Here is a 16,519-nt window from a genome sequence, read left to right as displayed (position 1 = left end):
AAGAAGAAAATGTGTGATTCTAAACGAGCTGTAATTTTCACCATACTATTTGCCGTACCTTATTTCTACGGCTTTTATTATTTGCAGTTGGCCGTGCTTTTCAATCTCACATATTTAATTGAAATATTGAAGAAATAAAATGAGAACATAAATGGAACGCAATTTTCACCATAATTATAAAAATAAAAATTTAAAAAAAAGTGGAATAGAGTAATTTATGGTATAAAAAATACACTTAAATCCCCTTTATTTAGTTTATGATCTTGAAAACATGGTTTTTTTGTTCTTATAAAGTTCTAATGGTAGATTTCATTTTTCAATTCTTCTAAATTAAATAGTTTTTGTAAGAACCTTGTTTTTATCTTTATTTTATTTAATTAATTTTGTTAAAAAAAAAATATAATAATAAATAAATAAAAATGATAGCAGCCGTCTATATTCTACTTGAAAGTTGGTGTCCCATGTTCATGCAAGAGAATAGTGATATGCCACTCCGTGAACATTATTGTAGTTCACATGCCACCATTACATTTTTATGATTATCTTCTCTTCACGGGGGATCAATGTTTGGTGGTGGGATCATGTGCAAAAGAATTTAAAAAGAGAAGGAGGCTAGGGAGAAGGGGGCTGCCGCGAAGAAGAAAGGGAGGAGGAAGCTCTGAACACATCACAACAGTAAGAAGAAGAGATACAAGATCAAATTTTTTTAAAGCTACGGAGGTACTCTTCCCGTCTTAACATATCAACCTTATGAGGCATGCTTCTCCTTTATGTTATATACGTAAATCATTTGCATCGTAATTGATCATAGATATCATACCACAATCCCTGCATATCTAATGTCTAATACAGAAAAGATATATCAAAATCAAATTCTACTTTCTTCCTATTCTTCCTTCAATCCAATCAATAAAGCTCCCATATGCCACCATGACTGCTGTCGTCACTGGTCCTCCTCACCGACCACGGTAGTCGCCGGTCACCCTCACACCGAACCATCTACTTCATCACAGTCTCATTATGACTTGCCAGCCCAATTTCTTTCAACATGAAGGCTGTCCGAACTTAATCTTCCATTGTTTCATATCCCTGGGTAAGAAAGATGTCCACGGACCGCATCTAAGCTCGTCATCATCTTTCCCCTGCACAAGCAATACAAACAGATTAACCAGAACCCATGCGATCAACCCAAGCTAACCGTGAACCACATTCTCTCCGCACTCACCGCCACTCAGCTTCCCACTCATCATCACTGCCATCGCGTGACCACAACCCGCAGGAGACCTTGGCTTCTCTTCGGTCTGGCCTCCGCGAGCCAGTCACATTCCAATCGAACCCATATTCACCGTCGCGTCTTCGACCTCAGCCATAGCAGCCACCATCACCGCCGCTCTTCCAATCTCACCGTCTCTTCCACCGTGACAGCCATCAACACCTCCGCCGTAAGTCACTGTGAGCCCTGATTCCCGCCTATCCTTGGCCGCGGATACCCTTCCCTTTGTTTAATATCACCATCGCGAGTCACCCTCTTCGTCGTGCGACCCTTATCCGCCACCACCGCAATATTCTTCTCCACCGCGGACACCACCCAGCTCGACGCTTCTCCTTCGGATCTCCGCCGTCAGCACTGCCTTCGTCAACCATCACTGCTGCGACGATCCCTGTGACCACGAACCATCCTCCTTGCCTCCGTCGTTCTCCTTTAATCGGACGCTGCCGCCGCTCTGAGGCTGTTGCTTTCCTCACGCTTCCCCACTTTCAACATCGCGCCACCGCGACAAAGCCGGTTACCCTCATTCGCGTCTCCACCTCCCTGAGCCGCAAACTCGCTGCCACCCTGACGCTAACGCCGCCGCCTCTAAGTTGCTGCCGAGCGAAAAGGGAAGGAAAGGGTTGCTCTGGTGAAAACCCTTTCCTGTGTAGTCATCACATCTCAACAACAATGGAAGTGGAGACCCCCTTTTTCTCAGTTGGACCGAAAAAGAGAATCAAAGAGATAATTGGGCTTTAAGCCCACTTTCGTACTAAAAGAATACACCCCCCTGCCTTAAGTCATCCAGGATTGATCAGGAAATACCTTGGGCCATTTTGCCTTCACTCACCCTCCATCTTTTTATGTGCACTCCTTACAGTTGGGCTTGTATCAGAAAACCCCGTTCTTCCTCTCTTTGGCCAATTCGTGAGCCTGTTAATAAATTAAAAATTCATAAAATCATAAAAGTATAAAATATTCAGAAAATTCCAAATGTATCAAATTCTCATCAAAGAATCTAAGCCAGAACTACGTAGGCCTTGATTCTCCACCGAAAATGGAGATACGTAGGAGCAAGGCAATGCCTTGTCAGGTTCTTTCCTCACAAATATCTAAATGTTTCCTCAACATCTAAATCATGATCTCTGTTGTACTCGTGATGTACTAGTGTTCTTCTAGAGCTTATAACATTCGGTCTGTGTAAGTCAGAGTGTTTGTGGTTTACTCATTAAGTGTTCGATTGATGTTTTATTCATGCCAGTATACTATTTTAATTGATTATTCTACGTGGCTTTAAGAGTGTATGTATGCATTATCATTGTTGGCATTACAGTGAAAGGGTATGTGATTCAAAGCGATGAAAGTGTATGGTTATAAGTGAATTATGAACAGTACATGAGATGAAATGAAAGTATGAATGTTGAATGAGAGTTCCAGGGATGATCATGAGAATTTGTAAAGTGTGACCGTGGCTAGACTTAGCAGGCGATTCGATCCTGATATTCCGTGACTACTCGTCTTCACATAGAAGGGGTATGTCATGCGTGGGAATGGCAGGAGGTCCCCGTCACATAACTGTAATTTGGACGGAACCGTCACATAACTGTAATTTGGACGGAATGGACTAACCTCGGGTGGCAGCTGATGAGAATGCCAGTTACCACACCACCCGGGTGCGCGATCGTCGTAGCTACACGGAGATTTCATACAGTCTGGACAGTCAGTCGTGTTGAGTTTTATTTAATGAGTACGTTGAAGTGGGTTGTTATGTAATGAATGTGTATGTTGAGATATGCATGTATGTTGAATTGTTTACCTGAAATTGTATGTTGATGCATGAGTTAAATTATGTAAGCTTACCCTTTCGTTTTCCTTGTGTTGTCCTTTGTCCTTGTACGTCCGTCTTGTCATTGCGATGATCATCCGTGTGGATGTGAGCAGAGGGAGACGAGCGTTTAGAAGAGTTGCTGGAAGAGGAGAACCTGATTAATGTTGAAGTGAAGACCGAGCAGTGAGACCGCTCGGCCAGTAGTGTGATTGTTGAACTGAGTGGTCGTTCGATCACCTCTTGTTTTCGTTAAGTTTAAATTCGACCGTTCGGTAATTGTTTCTGTAAACCGTTCGGTCAGATTTTTCTTGTACGTTCGGTTTTAATTGTAAACTCTTGTGTGGACGTGCAGTTGTGCACGTTCGTCCCTTAATGTTGTACTGTACTCAAGGACGTTCGTCCTTGGTCATTCGTTCGTTTTTAATTTTTAGTGGAAAAACTGTACTGAATTATTATTAAATGTGATTTCTGAATTTATAGTTATGACTGTATTTTTGGGATGTCACAGTTTTCATCCGCTACTAATATGTTATGTAACTAATTACATAAATGGTTACATGCTGAATTATTATTAAGATATTAAAATTGAGCTTTCACACATTAGAATTTTAATACACATTTCGTTAACTTTATAAATATACATCATTTTGTTGAAGAATATAAAACAATTCTTATTAACAGTTAATTCTGTTTGATGATAAAAAAAATTAAAGGACTAATACGTAGTCGAAAGTTTATAGAAACCAAAGTTACACTTTTGCAAAACTACAACAATAAAAATAAAGATGGATTTAAGCTTAAGAAATAATTACATAACAGATAATTATTTCATATATTTCCTATGTAAAGCGTAAGACTATTTTTTTATGTTAATGAAATTTGTTTTAAAAATAATGAAGGTTAAAGCTTTAAGTTTTGTTTAATATACATATAAATTATTGGACTGGTGCAGCACTTAATTTGGGTGTCCCCTAGTAGACGAGCCTCTGTTAGACGGGTGGCAATGTAACACTTTTGCTCCGTCACTGTAATCATATCATATTATGAAAACGTGTTTTCAATTTACTTTATGCCATTTATAAAAGAGACTTGGCTCGAGGAACTCACACACTCACTCAACCCAAATCCATTTGCTTAATTTCTCTTCTGTTATCTCATAATTCTCATGGCCTCATCATCTTCTTCTTCTTCTTCTTCTTCTTCTTCTTCTTCTTCTTCTTCTTCTTCTTCTTCTCTGAAGTTTACAGTGAGAAGATGCCAACCGCAGCTGGTGCCTCCTGCTATCCCCACTCCTCATGAAGTTAAGCTACTTTCCGACATTGATGATCAAGAAGCCCTGCGTCTCCACGTTGTGATGATACAAATTTATCGAAAGCATGCATCAATGGCAGAGAAAGATCCAGTTCAAGTGATTCGCCAAGCACTCTCGCAGACACTTGTCTTCTATTACCCATTTGCGGGTAGGCTTAGAGAGGGGCCTCACCGCAAATTGATGGTGGATTGCACCGGAGAAGGTGTCATGTTCATTGAGGCCGATGCAGACGTCACACTTTATCAGTTTGGCGATTCTCTTTACCCTCCATTCCCATGCTTCCATGAACTTCTATTCGATGTCCCTGCCACACAACAAATTACCAACACTCCCCTTCTACTTGTACAGGTTCAATACACTTACTCATCAATCTCAACATATTTTTTATTCATTTTCTAGATTTCTTAAATTTTATAAACTGGTTTCTGATATAATTAATTTCTGTCAAAATCCAATAAGTTTTGAATTGGCAGTGTTACAGGTTCTGATAGAGAGAATGGGCTGGTTCTTTCTTCTGTCAATTTTTTTTTCATTGATATGCTCTGATAGCCTATTACAAAGTGGGGTGTATAACACTCATAATAATTTAACAAAAGATGTGAGATGTTCAAAAGAAATTTCACAAGTAGCTTGTTTCTTGCACTTATTCTTGCTCGTAGTTAACTTCAGAAAAAGTTTAGCGGAAGCAAAACGTGTGAACTTGTTGAATATGGAATAAAAATGCAGGTGACACGACTCAAGTGTGGTGGTTTGATCTTAGCCATTGGCCTCAACCACACCATGTGTGATGGACCCGGTTACAAACAATTCATGAACGCTTGGGCGGAAATGGCTAGAGGTGCAACAAAACCTTCCATTGCACCAGTGTGGCGTAGGGAGCTCCTAATGGCAAGAGACCCACCTCGCATTGCATGCAACCATCGCGAATTCGAGCAAGTCCAAGATACCCTTCCTTCTTCCAACCAAAACATGGTTCAACGATCCTTCTTCATTGGACCACTCGATATAGCTGCACTTCGGCGCTTGATTCCCCAACACCAGCACTGCACCACATTTGATCTCATCACAGCATGCCTCTGGCGCTGTCGCACAAAAGCACTGCAAATAGAGGCAGACGAGGATGTTCGCATGATGTGCATAGTCAACGGACGTGGTCGGTTCAATCCTCCACTTCCTGTTGGTTACTACGGCAACTGTTTTGCATATCCGGCAGCAGTAACGACTGCAGGGAAGCTATGCAGAAACCCATTTGGTTATGCGGTGGAATTGATAAATAAAGTGAAAGGTGAGATGTCAGAAGAGTACCTGCAATCTGTTGCAGACCTTCTGGTGATGAAGGGACGATGCTTATTCACAACTGTGAGGTCTTGTATTGTGTCATATTTGGCACGTTTGAACCTTAGAGAAGTGGATTTTGGTTGGGGTGAGGCTGTGTATGGTGGAATGGCCCAAGCTGGGGCTGGGGGCTTCTTAGGAACTTCGTATTTCTGTTCTGCTAAGAATGGAAAAGGAGAAGAAGGCATAATATTTCCGATTTGGTTACCTGCTGAAGCTATGGAAAGGTTTGCTGAAGAGTTTAACCACATGCTAGGCAACAAAAACCAACCTCAAACCAGTTCTGCTACTTTTGTAAAGTCTACCCTCTAGTAATCTGTATTTCATGGAATAATTTAGCAGATTCTAGAGACAGATATATATTGTGTGATATTACAATGATGTATTCTGAAGGACATACACTGGTGTGTTGTGATGACCGTCCAATTAGTCATAAATCAGACTGCCACGAAGAGCATATCATAAAATCTGATCCATCGATTAACGGTAAAGAGAATTAGCTTTAATATTAAACAAAGATAAAATACGATTATCACTAATTAGAGTCTAATTAGGTTGTTCTAAATAAAAAATCTATTCCAAAATTATCCAGAAATATAAGTTTAAGGTGAAAAGATATATGATTGCATTTACAATTTACAGTATTATTGATATCTAAATGGTTAAAGTTCCTTCTTCTCATAGCATTTTATTGAATACTAGGACCAACAAGTATTGCAGCTTCTCAATAGCATTCTAATGCACGTTTTATTAAGATATTAAACATAAGGTTTTATGATTAATTTTAATATATATTACTTTGTTGAAGAATATAAAACAATTCTTATTAACAGTTAATTCTATTTGATGATAAAAAAAATTAAAGGACTAATACGTAGTCGAAAACTTATAGAAACCAAAGTTACACTTTTTCAAAACTAAAATAAACAAAAAGATAGATTTAAGCTTAAGAAATAATTATATAACAGATAATTATTTCAAATAATTCCTATGTAAGCGTAAGACTATTTTTTTATGTTAATGAAAATTGTTTTAAAAATAATGAAGGTTAAAGCTTTAAGTTTTGTTTAATATACATATAAATTATGATTTTATATATTTGGTTTCATTTTATAAATTTTATTATGACATAGCAATATGATTCGATTAGATTTTTGTTTAGAGTAAATTTTCTTTTAATTTATATAAAACTATTTTGTTTTCCATTTTGCATATAAGGATTTTATGACTTGCATGTTAGATTTGAGTGAATTAAATAAATATTTAATAATATAATTTAGGTTTAAACTTTCGTTTGATTATCGTATTTGTGTGTCAATATCAAGTGGATCATCATTTTTTTTCGGTCTCAACCGGGTCCATAAACTTGTAAAAATGAGCCAATTAAGCCCTCTTCGTTAAGTTTTCATTAACGCCGTCTGTAGATGCTGAGTTGTAACTTTTTTTAGTTGACGTGGCAATGTGTATTAAATTGAATGAATGTTCTGTTGTATAATCAACCATTCCACGTGGCAATGTCCTCCCTTCTCCTTCTTCTCTTCACGCGTGAGAGAGCAGCTCTCTCGTTCCTCAGTCAATCCCGTCTTGAAATAATCCGAAGATGATTATGACGCCTCACCATGCCATCAGAAGGCATCAAATCACCTGTCATTAGCACAATAGTGTACTCTTCCCAGCCCCATTGGGTCCAACCAGTGCGACCCTAGAATCTAAATCAACCGTCGTCACCATCACCAGCACCGCCACCACCTTCGTCATCGCGATCAAAGACCTTGACAAACGGGTTATTGGCATTTGCTATTATCGGTTCTGTGGGAGCTTATGCTGGAATATGCACTATAGTTTATTGCTTGTGGAGTGGAGTTTGTTTCGGGAAGAAAAAAGTTCACAATTCTATGCAGCCTACAATCATAAGAGGTAGCAGTGGTTCAAACGGTGGAGGTGCTTCTAATAATAGCAATTCTTCAATATCGTCTATGATTATGCGTCAGACTTCAATGATAATGAGACGCCAAAGGAGTGGAACGTCATCAACGAAGCACCCAGACAGGGCTGAGGAGTTCACCATGGCCGAGCTTGTGGCAGCCACCCCCAATTTCTCACAAGAAAACAAGATCGGAGCTGGAAGCTTTGGTGTTGTTTACAAAGGCAAACTCACGGATGGACGCGAGGTGGCAATCAAGAGGGGTGAAACTGGTTCCAAGATGAAGAAGTTTCAGGAGAAGGAAAGTGCATTCGAGTCTGAATTGGCCTTCTTGTCTCGCCTACACCACAAGCACTTGGTTGGACTGGTTTACCAACATCAGTAAAATGGAAAACCAAAACCTTGTCCTCGACTACTTTTTCTGCAAGTCCACCACGTTCCATTTTTTCCAATGTTTTCTCCTTACCCTGTGCCTAGCGAGCAAGTTTTGCAGAATCATGACCAAATCGAGCAATATATTTCTTCATTGAGGCAATATGCTCTTGCTCCCTTAAAAGGAAAAAGAATGAAGAAACCCGTTTGTTTCCAATCCCTTAAACCCTAGCAAATCTTTCAAATTGAATGATGAATTCACTCATGGAGTTCTCCTGCTTCAGAGCCAACAACGATTCAAAAGGCATCAGAGGGAGGAAGGGAGACATTGTTGAGTCGCTCGAGTACCAAAATCAGAGCCTGAGTATCCAAATATCCTTCACCATGAGCCTTAAGCGACAAATAAAGCTGTTGAGCAAGAGCCAAACCAAGCAAAGCAATCCCCATATTCTGACAAATCCCCAAATCTTTAACAAAGTGGTTCACGAAAAACCCCGCTTCAAAATCCCTCTTTAAGATCCTCTTTTCGTACAAGTCCAGTGACTTCGAACCGGCCACGCCGGTGGAAATCGCCTCCAGGTACAACCCTACATCCAACCCCGCCTTGTGCGTGTACACCATTCCCTCCACCAGCCCCACCATCGTCAACGCTATCGTCACCTGATTTGCTAATTTCGCGAATTGCCCCTTCCCACTTCCTCCCAAGTAGTTGACTTTCCCATCATTGAAAACAAGGGTTCCAGATTCTTCACTGTCGATTCCTCCCGCGGGCGAAAATCGCTAGGATTCCGTTCTTCGCGCCTCGGTCGCCGTCGGAGTGACAGCCTTTGCTCACGGCTGGTTGCTCCTGCTGTTGTTCACTTTCAATCTTGGAAGGTTTACAACAGTTAATAAGTAAATTGGGCACCAGCTCCTTCTCTAGAGAGGACATGTACACTGAGACAGCAACATCGAGAAAAATCAGATGATAAAATTTTTCAACTGGTTCGTGTTCTTCATAAGCTTGGGGACTCTGACAACAATTACCGTTTTGGTGTACATTCAAGATCACATAGGGAGGTATTGGGGTTATGTGGTTTCTCCTTATTCTGTCATTCATTATTCCCCCATAACTATGTGATTCTACGAACAGAGGAAAGAAACACCAGGAGGGACCGACTACCTCCAGCGATAGGGAGACGACGGTTGTCGGAATCAGGACCTAAAGGGATCGATGACGCGACAACGACGGTGGATTAATTGAGTCGCAACGACAACAGGAAGAAGGAACTAATTAAGTTTTCATTTTTACACAAACAAACATCAAAACTGGCATCCTTTAATAGCTCATTTAAAATGGTAGGTGTCATAAAATTAAATAATATAACATAAAGACCACGTCATATAACACTTACACAAAACATAATAATAAGTTAAATAACAAATTCCACGTAATATAACATGTAAACAAAGTTAGACGACATCAGTAATAAATTAACGGAGAGAGCTTAATTGGTTCATTTTTACAAGTTTATGAACCCGATTGAGACAAAAAAAAAAAACGATGACAAAACGAGGGCTTAAACCTATAATTTAATATTGATAGTTGATGAGTATGGAAATAAGTGTTCTAATATCGGTGGGGGAGCTTGGTTCATTTTGGATCTTTTTTTACAAATATAAATTAATATATAACTATATATTTTTTAAAATTTTAATATATTTTATATATTTAGTATTTCTAATATTTTTGTATATCTATTTTTCACATTCTCAAATGTGTTGATTTTACAATACATTAGACAAAAAAAAAAATATTGAACTGTTTATATAAAATAGCTGATTTGATTAAGTGAAATTTAAATGTTATATGTAAAAGTGAAGTATAGATAATTTAAGATATGAATTTAAAAATTCAAAAAGATAATATAGTTAAATGTTTATTTCAAATTTGAGTTCGATTGATAATTTAATTTAAATATTTTTTGATGTTAAATTTGGTTATTTGTTGGTATTCACTTTAAAAATAATGTTTTAGGGGTTAAATATTTTAGCTTTTTGAGAATTTTGTTCAAGTGTTAATTGGTTGCTTAAATAAAAGTGTGAGCAAAATTTATCTTTCTTTTTAGTGGGATTTCTTCTCAAAGGACATAATGGTCACTCAAATGAGAATGTGAGTAAAATAATTATATTTTCATTTTTCACTCAAGCGATACATTAACTATTCAAGAAAAATTAAAGAGATATTCTTAACTTCAAGCAAAAATGACTAGCTCAGATGATGTTTTCTTCGGTGTTTTTTTTATTATATAATAAAGTAAATTGAATGAATTATACTTATCCATGTATCTTATTGATTATATATCTAATTTTTTATATTTTGTGAATAAGACGTAATATATGATTATATACTGCGCGACTTATATTTGTATGTGATATATCTAGTATAATATTGTGGTCCCTTTGCGTGTGTGCTGTATTTTATGTGTATTGTAAGGATAATTTAGATGATATTGTATATTATTGAGCACAAAATTTGTTAAGAAAGCAAAATATTTGACTTGTTATAAAAGATGTTAAGCCTTGAGAAATTAAAGTAGATTATTATATCCATTCTTATTATAACAAATGCAACTAGTTATCTAGATATAAAATTCCAACATCAGTTTTATCAATGAAAATTATAATAAATCATATATTAATCTTTGTTGAAAGATACTCAGTATAAAATATTGAATGAAAAAGTTGATATTCAATGACCAATATGTAGTGGAAGAGTGTAAATTTGGTTGAAAGTGACGATAGTTATTTATCATGTATGTAGATGTTTTATACGCATAGTATATATACAACATAAAGGTTAATTTAATTAATTAAAAAGTGTAGTTGATTTAATTTATTAAAAATCGTAAATGTAACATACGGAAGACAATCTAAAAATGATATATTTTTATAAAAGTAATGTAATAAATTAAAATCATGACACACGTATCAACCTATTAATTAAAATCTCGAATAGTTAGGCTAAGCTACGACCATTGACAAATGGGTTTCAAGGTTTTCGTACACTACACTAGTGGTTATGGTTTCTCCCACGTTTTACTTGTATACGTTCTATCTTCAGAGACAAAGGAGAACGTGAAAACAGAGTATAAAAGACGTGTGTTTTTTGCATTGATCTGCGAAGAAAGTAAGAGAAACATGTAAAATGTTTTTTTTTTGTATTGGTCAAACTATCAATCCTTTTCATAGTCCTAATTTCGATTGTAATGTTTTTCCCAGCAAAGGAAAATATCTACGTTTATAAAAGGGCAACGGTTCTAGGTACTATAGCAACTCAGACAAACAGGTTACTAAGTAACTCTGTCTCTGTCTCTCTGTCAATACTCACATAAATGGCCTCAGCTTCTTCTTCTCCAAAGTTTACAGTGCGAAGGTGCCAACCCCAGTTGGTAGTTCCTGCTGTCCCCACTCCTCACGAAGTTAAGCCACTTTCCGACATTGATGATCAAGAAGCCCTGCGTTTCCACGTTCCCTTCATACAAATTTATCGAAAGCAAGCATCAATGGCAGAGAAAGACCCAGTTCAAGTCATTCGCCAAGCACTCTCGCAAACACTTGTCTTCTATTACCCATTTGCGGGTAGGCTTAGGGAGGGGCCTCACCGCAAATTGATGGTGGATTGCACCGGAGAAGGTGCCATGTTCGTTGAGGCCGATGCTGACGTCACACTCGACCAGTTCGGGGATTCTCTCCAGCCTCCATTCCCATGCTTCCATGAACTGCTATACCATGTTCCTGCCTCACACCAAATTACCAACACTCCCCTTCTACTCGTACAGGTATTGGAATTTTTATGTGAGTTCTTCCTAACTATTTATCTGTGTCTATAGTTTGTTGATGTCGGAAATGAACTGATGAAATCACAGGTGACACGCCTTAGATGCGGTGGTTTCATCTTGGCCTTCTGCTTCAACCACATCATGTGTGACGGAGCTGGTCTTTCACAATTCATGAGCACGTGGGTTGAAATGGCTCATGGTGCAACAAAACCTTCCATTCCACCAGTTTGGAGAAGGGAGCTTCTAATGGCAAGACATCCACCTCGCATCACATGCAACCATCGCGAATACGAACATGTCCCAGACACAGTCAAAGGAACCCACGCATCAAACGATCATGACATGGTTCTTCGGTCGTTCTTCTTTGGACCTTCCCAAATTGCTGCTATTCGTGGCTTGGTTCCGCTCCACCTTCAGCACTGCACAACGTTTGATCTCATCACAGCATGTATCTGGCGCTGTCGTACAAAAGCATTGCAGATAAAGGCAGACGAGGATGTTCGCATGATGGTGATAGTGAATGGGCGTGGAAGATTGAATCCTCGTTTACCAGTTGGCTACTACGGCAATGCTATTGCATACCCTGCAGCAGTTACGACTGCAGGGAAGCTTTGTGAAAATCCGGTTGGGTACGCAGTGGAGTTAATAAAGAAATTGAAAGGTGAGGTGACAGAAGAGTACATGCATTCGGTGGCAGATTTGATGGTGATTAAAGATCGGTGCATGATTACAACTGTAAGGTCTTGTATCATTTCAGATTTGACACGTTTGAAGCTTAGAGAAGCGGATTTTGGGTGGGGTGAGGCTGTGTACGGTGGAGTGGCTGAAGGTGGAGCTGGGAGCTTTCTTGAAGCAACGTATCAGGTTTTGCATAGGAGTGCAAAAGGAGAAGAAGGCATCGTCTTACCAATTTGGTTGCCTGCTAAAGCTATGGATAGGTTTGCGAAAGAGTTGGATGCCATGTTTAGCAACCAAAACCAATCTAATACCGGGAGTCCTAGTTTAACCATGTCTACCTTATAGTTCATGTCGGAAGTCTCAAATATTCGTAAAGTAAATTTCAAATATATATGAGCATAAATTTTCCTTTGTAAATCAGATTTATAAAATTAAATTAAATAAATTAATAAAATTGAAATTAGGTTTAAAGATCAAATTCATAAATTAAAGATGAGAGAATGTAATCTTCAACTATGTCTTCAAAATATATAAATATATTGATTTTGATGTTTTAAAATATTAACTTCATAATTATATTTTAATGCTAAGCAGAAAACTACCGTCTTACTAATTTCGTCTATTCTTCTTTCATAAGCTATCGTCACACAATTATATATTGTGAGGTAAGGTGGTTCGAGTCAAAATATTTTTCTTCCCCCACTGCTTTACATAGGCGAGAAAGGAGTGCATTCATCACTGTTTCACACAGTCGAGAAGGTAGGATGCTTGGACATCCAATCTTCCACTGTTTCACACAGGCGAGGAGAAATCCCCTTTCCACTTCTTCACACAGACGGAAGGTGCAATACTCGAACTATTTTCTTCCACTGTTTCACACAGTCAAAAAGGTTGTCCATTTCTACTGCTTCACATAGACGAAAAGTACAACTACCTGAACCTTTACTCTTCTACTTCTTCACGCAGACAAAGAGATACAAAATGACTTTCTGAGTTATAAAACAAAGCTCCTAATTATACACAACCCTTTCTCAATTTTAAAGGTACTTAATGTATCTTAAATTCCAGTCAAATTAACAACTAACGCATATCAAGATGCGTTAAGTACCAAAACACGTGTAAAATAATGTGTTGTTAACTCTGATTTTTGCTGACAGTTTTAATCATAACTTTTTTCACAACCTCCAAATGAGATGATTCTTGTTTTGTTAGAATCTAGACCCAAAGAGCTTTTAAATGACTAATAACTTGTAATCTTTGAACCTCTAAGTAGGTATATTAATTCTTTAAATTTTGGTATAATACCCTTTTTGGTCCCCACTTTCGTTGGATAATGTCAATTCAGTCCCTATTTTTAAAAGTGTTTGCAATATGTCCACAGTTAGTAAAATTTGCTTCTAATTTGCCCATTCCGTTAAGTATAACCAAACAGAGTTAATGCGTTGATGATTTGGCACGAGTTATTGACGACGTGTCAATATATTGTTTTGTGCATGCTGACGTGTAATTGACTTACAGAAGATATGGTGTTTTATTAAGATAGGGTTTTTTAATTTGGGGAAAAATTCATTTAGGGTATAGATAGAACCAATTAGGTCTTCTTCTCCTTTCGGTTGCGAACACGGTACAATGGTGGGTCTTCTTTTTCAAGTTGACTTGGAAACAAAGGAAAGGAAGCAGAGGATGGTGCATACGCAGGCAGTAGCGACAACAACGACGATGAAGAGGATTGAAGCGCTACCATTTGCGAATCATAGAACCATTGATCGAGTCCATGGAACTCCCCTGTGCTCCGCGGAAGTTGAGAATAGTCCCAATAGTCTCTAAGCAAATTAGGGGAGCTCTAAAGCGGCGCCCCCTGCATCACCGTCGGAGAATAACCAGTCACCGCTAGAACATCACCGGAGCCCAAGAGTGAGGTGGCCGGAAAATTGGGAAGGTGAGGAGGATGAATCGGGATAACATTTTCGGGGAAGTTGAGTTTGGCTCTATTACCTCCTAACCTCAATGCGGCCTCATCGTAGGCTCTAGTAGCAGCCTCGGCAGTGTCGAAGTTGCCAAGCCATACTATCGCCGCTTTGTAAGGATCGCGAATCTCCGCCCCCATTTCCCCCACGACCTTTGCCTCACCCCTATGTATCTCCTCCTCCTCTCGCCGCTTTCTTCCTGTTATGCACTCCGTGACGAACCACCCTCACCCCCACCCGCGACAGCAGTAGTGTCATCTTCACGCGCTCTTTTCTACTCAACCGAGCCCGAGCCCAAAAGAGGAGGCCCAGGAAAAGAAGACAAACCTGGAGAAGGCGCATGCATAAAACGTGGCACCATGGGAAAACCACTTGCCAGGACCCACTCCGTGTTGGTTTGGGCAGAGGAAGAAGGTGACACCACATGGGTCGGAACCGAACCTACAGTACCCCCTTACAACCGAAAGGAGAAGAAGACCCTAATTGGTTCTATCTATGCCCTAAATGAATTTTTCCCCAAATTAAAAAACTCTATCTTAATAAAACATCATATCTTCTTAAGTCAGTTACACGTCAGCACGCACAAAACAATATATTGACACGTTGCCAATAACTCGTGCCAGATCATCAACGCACTAACTCCGTTTGGTTATACCTAATGAAAAGGACAAATTAGACGCAAATTTTACTAACTGTGGACATATTCCAAACACTTTTAAAAATGGAGACTGAATTGACATTATCCAACGAAAGTGAAGACCAAAAAGAGTATTAAACCTTAAAATTTATGTTTTATTAAGTTTCTCCCAACTCTAACTTTTGTTGGTTGTTTTACTCATTCTCTTTAGTGAACTTCAAATAATATGATTCTTTTTTTATTAAAAGATAGGCTCAATATATTTTCTTTTTGACATCAAACTTGTAATTTTTAGAGCACTGTGCTAGTTGCAGCAAAAATTTTAAAATCAACGTTTTGTTATACACTTGAATAGGTTTGCTTTAGTTATACCATTTCATATGGAGGAAAAATCTGATCCATAATTGGACATGCATGATCCATCACATGAACAAGAAGTAAAATTAATAAACTAAGTCAAGCTTTACAAGTCTAAACGTTGAATGAATTAAAAAGTAATTGGACAGCTTCACAGCTAAAAAAATCAGAACCAAAATATGGAAGACATATGAAACTGGCAACAAGAATTGGGAGTTACAAAGAGGGATATGTTATCTGGAAAGTTTCCATCATGATGCAAGCAAATTAAAAATTATTAGATAATAGGAGTACAGCTGTAAAGCTTAAATCATAAGATTTTACACGTTAATTTCAAATCAGAAGAAGAATGAGACTACAATAAGTTTTTTTTTTCCTTAAATCTGATATAGAATCCACTTTGAACTTTGTCAACGTTTAAATTTTGTCAATAAAAATATATTGAAATGATACAGCTAAAAGTAGAGGAATGAAAGGAGTAGTACTAGGTGTCATGGCAAGAAGGAAAACAATAAAAAAATAGAGCAAAAGAATTTGAGAATCTGACAGAAAGTGCACGGTCTTACAGAGAAAAGTATACAGATGGAATAAAACAAGAAAAATATTCTTTCATCTGTCTAAATTTTTTATTGCTATTTTTTATTTTTTTATTGGGTTAAATATGTTTTTGTACCTTGATTTTATAAGAAAAAATTAGAATTAGTTTCTTCCAAAACTTTGACCTAATTTAGTTTTCAAACTTTAGAAATATGTAAATTTAGTCATTTTAACTAAATTTTGTTAGGTTTATTTGATATTTGAACTATGTTTCATGATAACATTTGAGTTGTTTATATCATTTGACATATTTTTACTTCAATGTTAACTGATAAATGTGTTTGAAACATCAAATAAAGTTAACAAAATTTAGTTAAAAGAATTAAATTTACACATTTATAAAGTTTAGGGACTAAATTGGTCTAAAATTTCAAAGAGGGACTAATTTTCAATGAAAGTTAAGAAATCAAAAACATATTTAACCATTTTTTATTCTATC

General features: G+C 37.7%; 2 protein-coding genes, 1 long non-coding RNA gene and 1 pseudogene across 3 annotated transcripts; 2 read left to right on the top strand and 2 right to left on the bottom strand.

Annotated features, from left to right (window-relative positions):
* Positions 1 to 734: 734 nt before the first annotated feature.
* LOC128197589 (uncharacterized) lies at positions 735 to 1,958 on the bottom strand. The gene is made up of 2 exons (XR_008250197.1): positions 1,226 to 1,958; positions 735 to 1,142 (listed from the first exon to the last, which is right to left on the bottom strand). It is a non-coding gene; the product is annotated as an uncharacterized LOC128197589 (long non-coding RNA).
* Positions 1,959 to 4,296: 2,338 nt separating this feature from the next.
* Positions 4,297 to 6,039, top strand: LOC108342721 (benzyl alcohol O-benzoyltransferase; the record flags this gene model as incomplete). Its single annotated transcript, XM_017580514.2, has 2 exons — positions 4,297 to 4,740; positions 5,119 to 6,039. Coding segments are annotated over 2 exons (1,365 nt in total), but the record flags the coding sequence as incomplete, so codon positions are not given.
* A 2,281-nt stretch (positions 6,040 to 8,320) lies between these two features.
* On the bottom strand, positions 8,321 to 9,122 carry LOC108341558 (probable 3-hydroxyisobutyrate dehydrogenase-like 1, mitochondrial; annotated as a pseudogene).
* Positions 9,123 to 11,175: 2,053 nt separating this feature from the next.
* LOC108342600 (benzyl alcohol O-benzoyltransferase) lies at positions 11,176 to 12,911 on the top strand. Its single transcript, XM_017580393.2, has 2 exons — positions 11,176 to 11,844; positions 11,932 to 12,911. The coding sequence occupies exons 1-2, from the start codon at positions 11,398 to 11,400 to the stop codon at positions 12,865 to 12,867; spliced, it is 1,383 nt and encodes a 460-aa protein (XP_017435882.1). The 5' UTR covers positions 11,176 to 11,397; the 3' UTR covers positions 12,868 to 12,911.
* Positions 12,912 to 16,519: the final 3,608 nt, after the last annotated feature.

Source organism: Vigna angularis, chromosome 6 (genome assembly GCF_016808095.1).
Source record: "Vigna angularis cultivar LongXiaoDou No.4 chromosome 6, ASM1680809v1, whole genome shotgun sequence".
NCBI classification, from domain to species: Eukaryota; Viridiplantae; Streptophyta; class Magnoliopsida; order Fabales; family Fabaceae; genus Vigna; species Vigna angularis.
The sequence above is the reverse complement of the archived record's forward strand: the minus strand, read 5'-3'. Positions and strand labels throughout refer to the sequence as shown.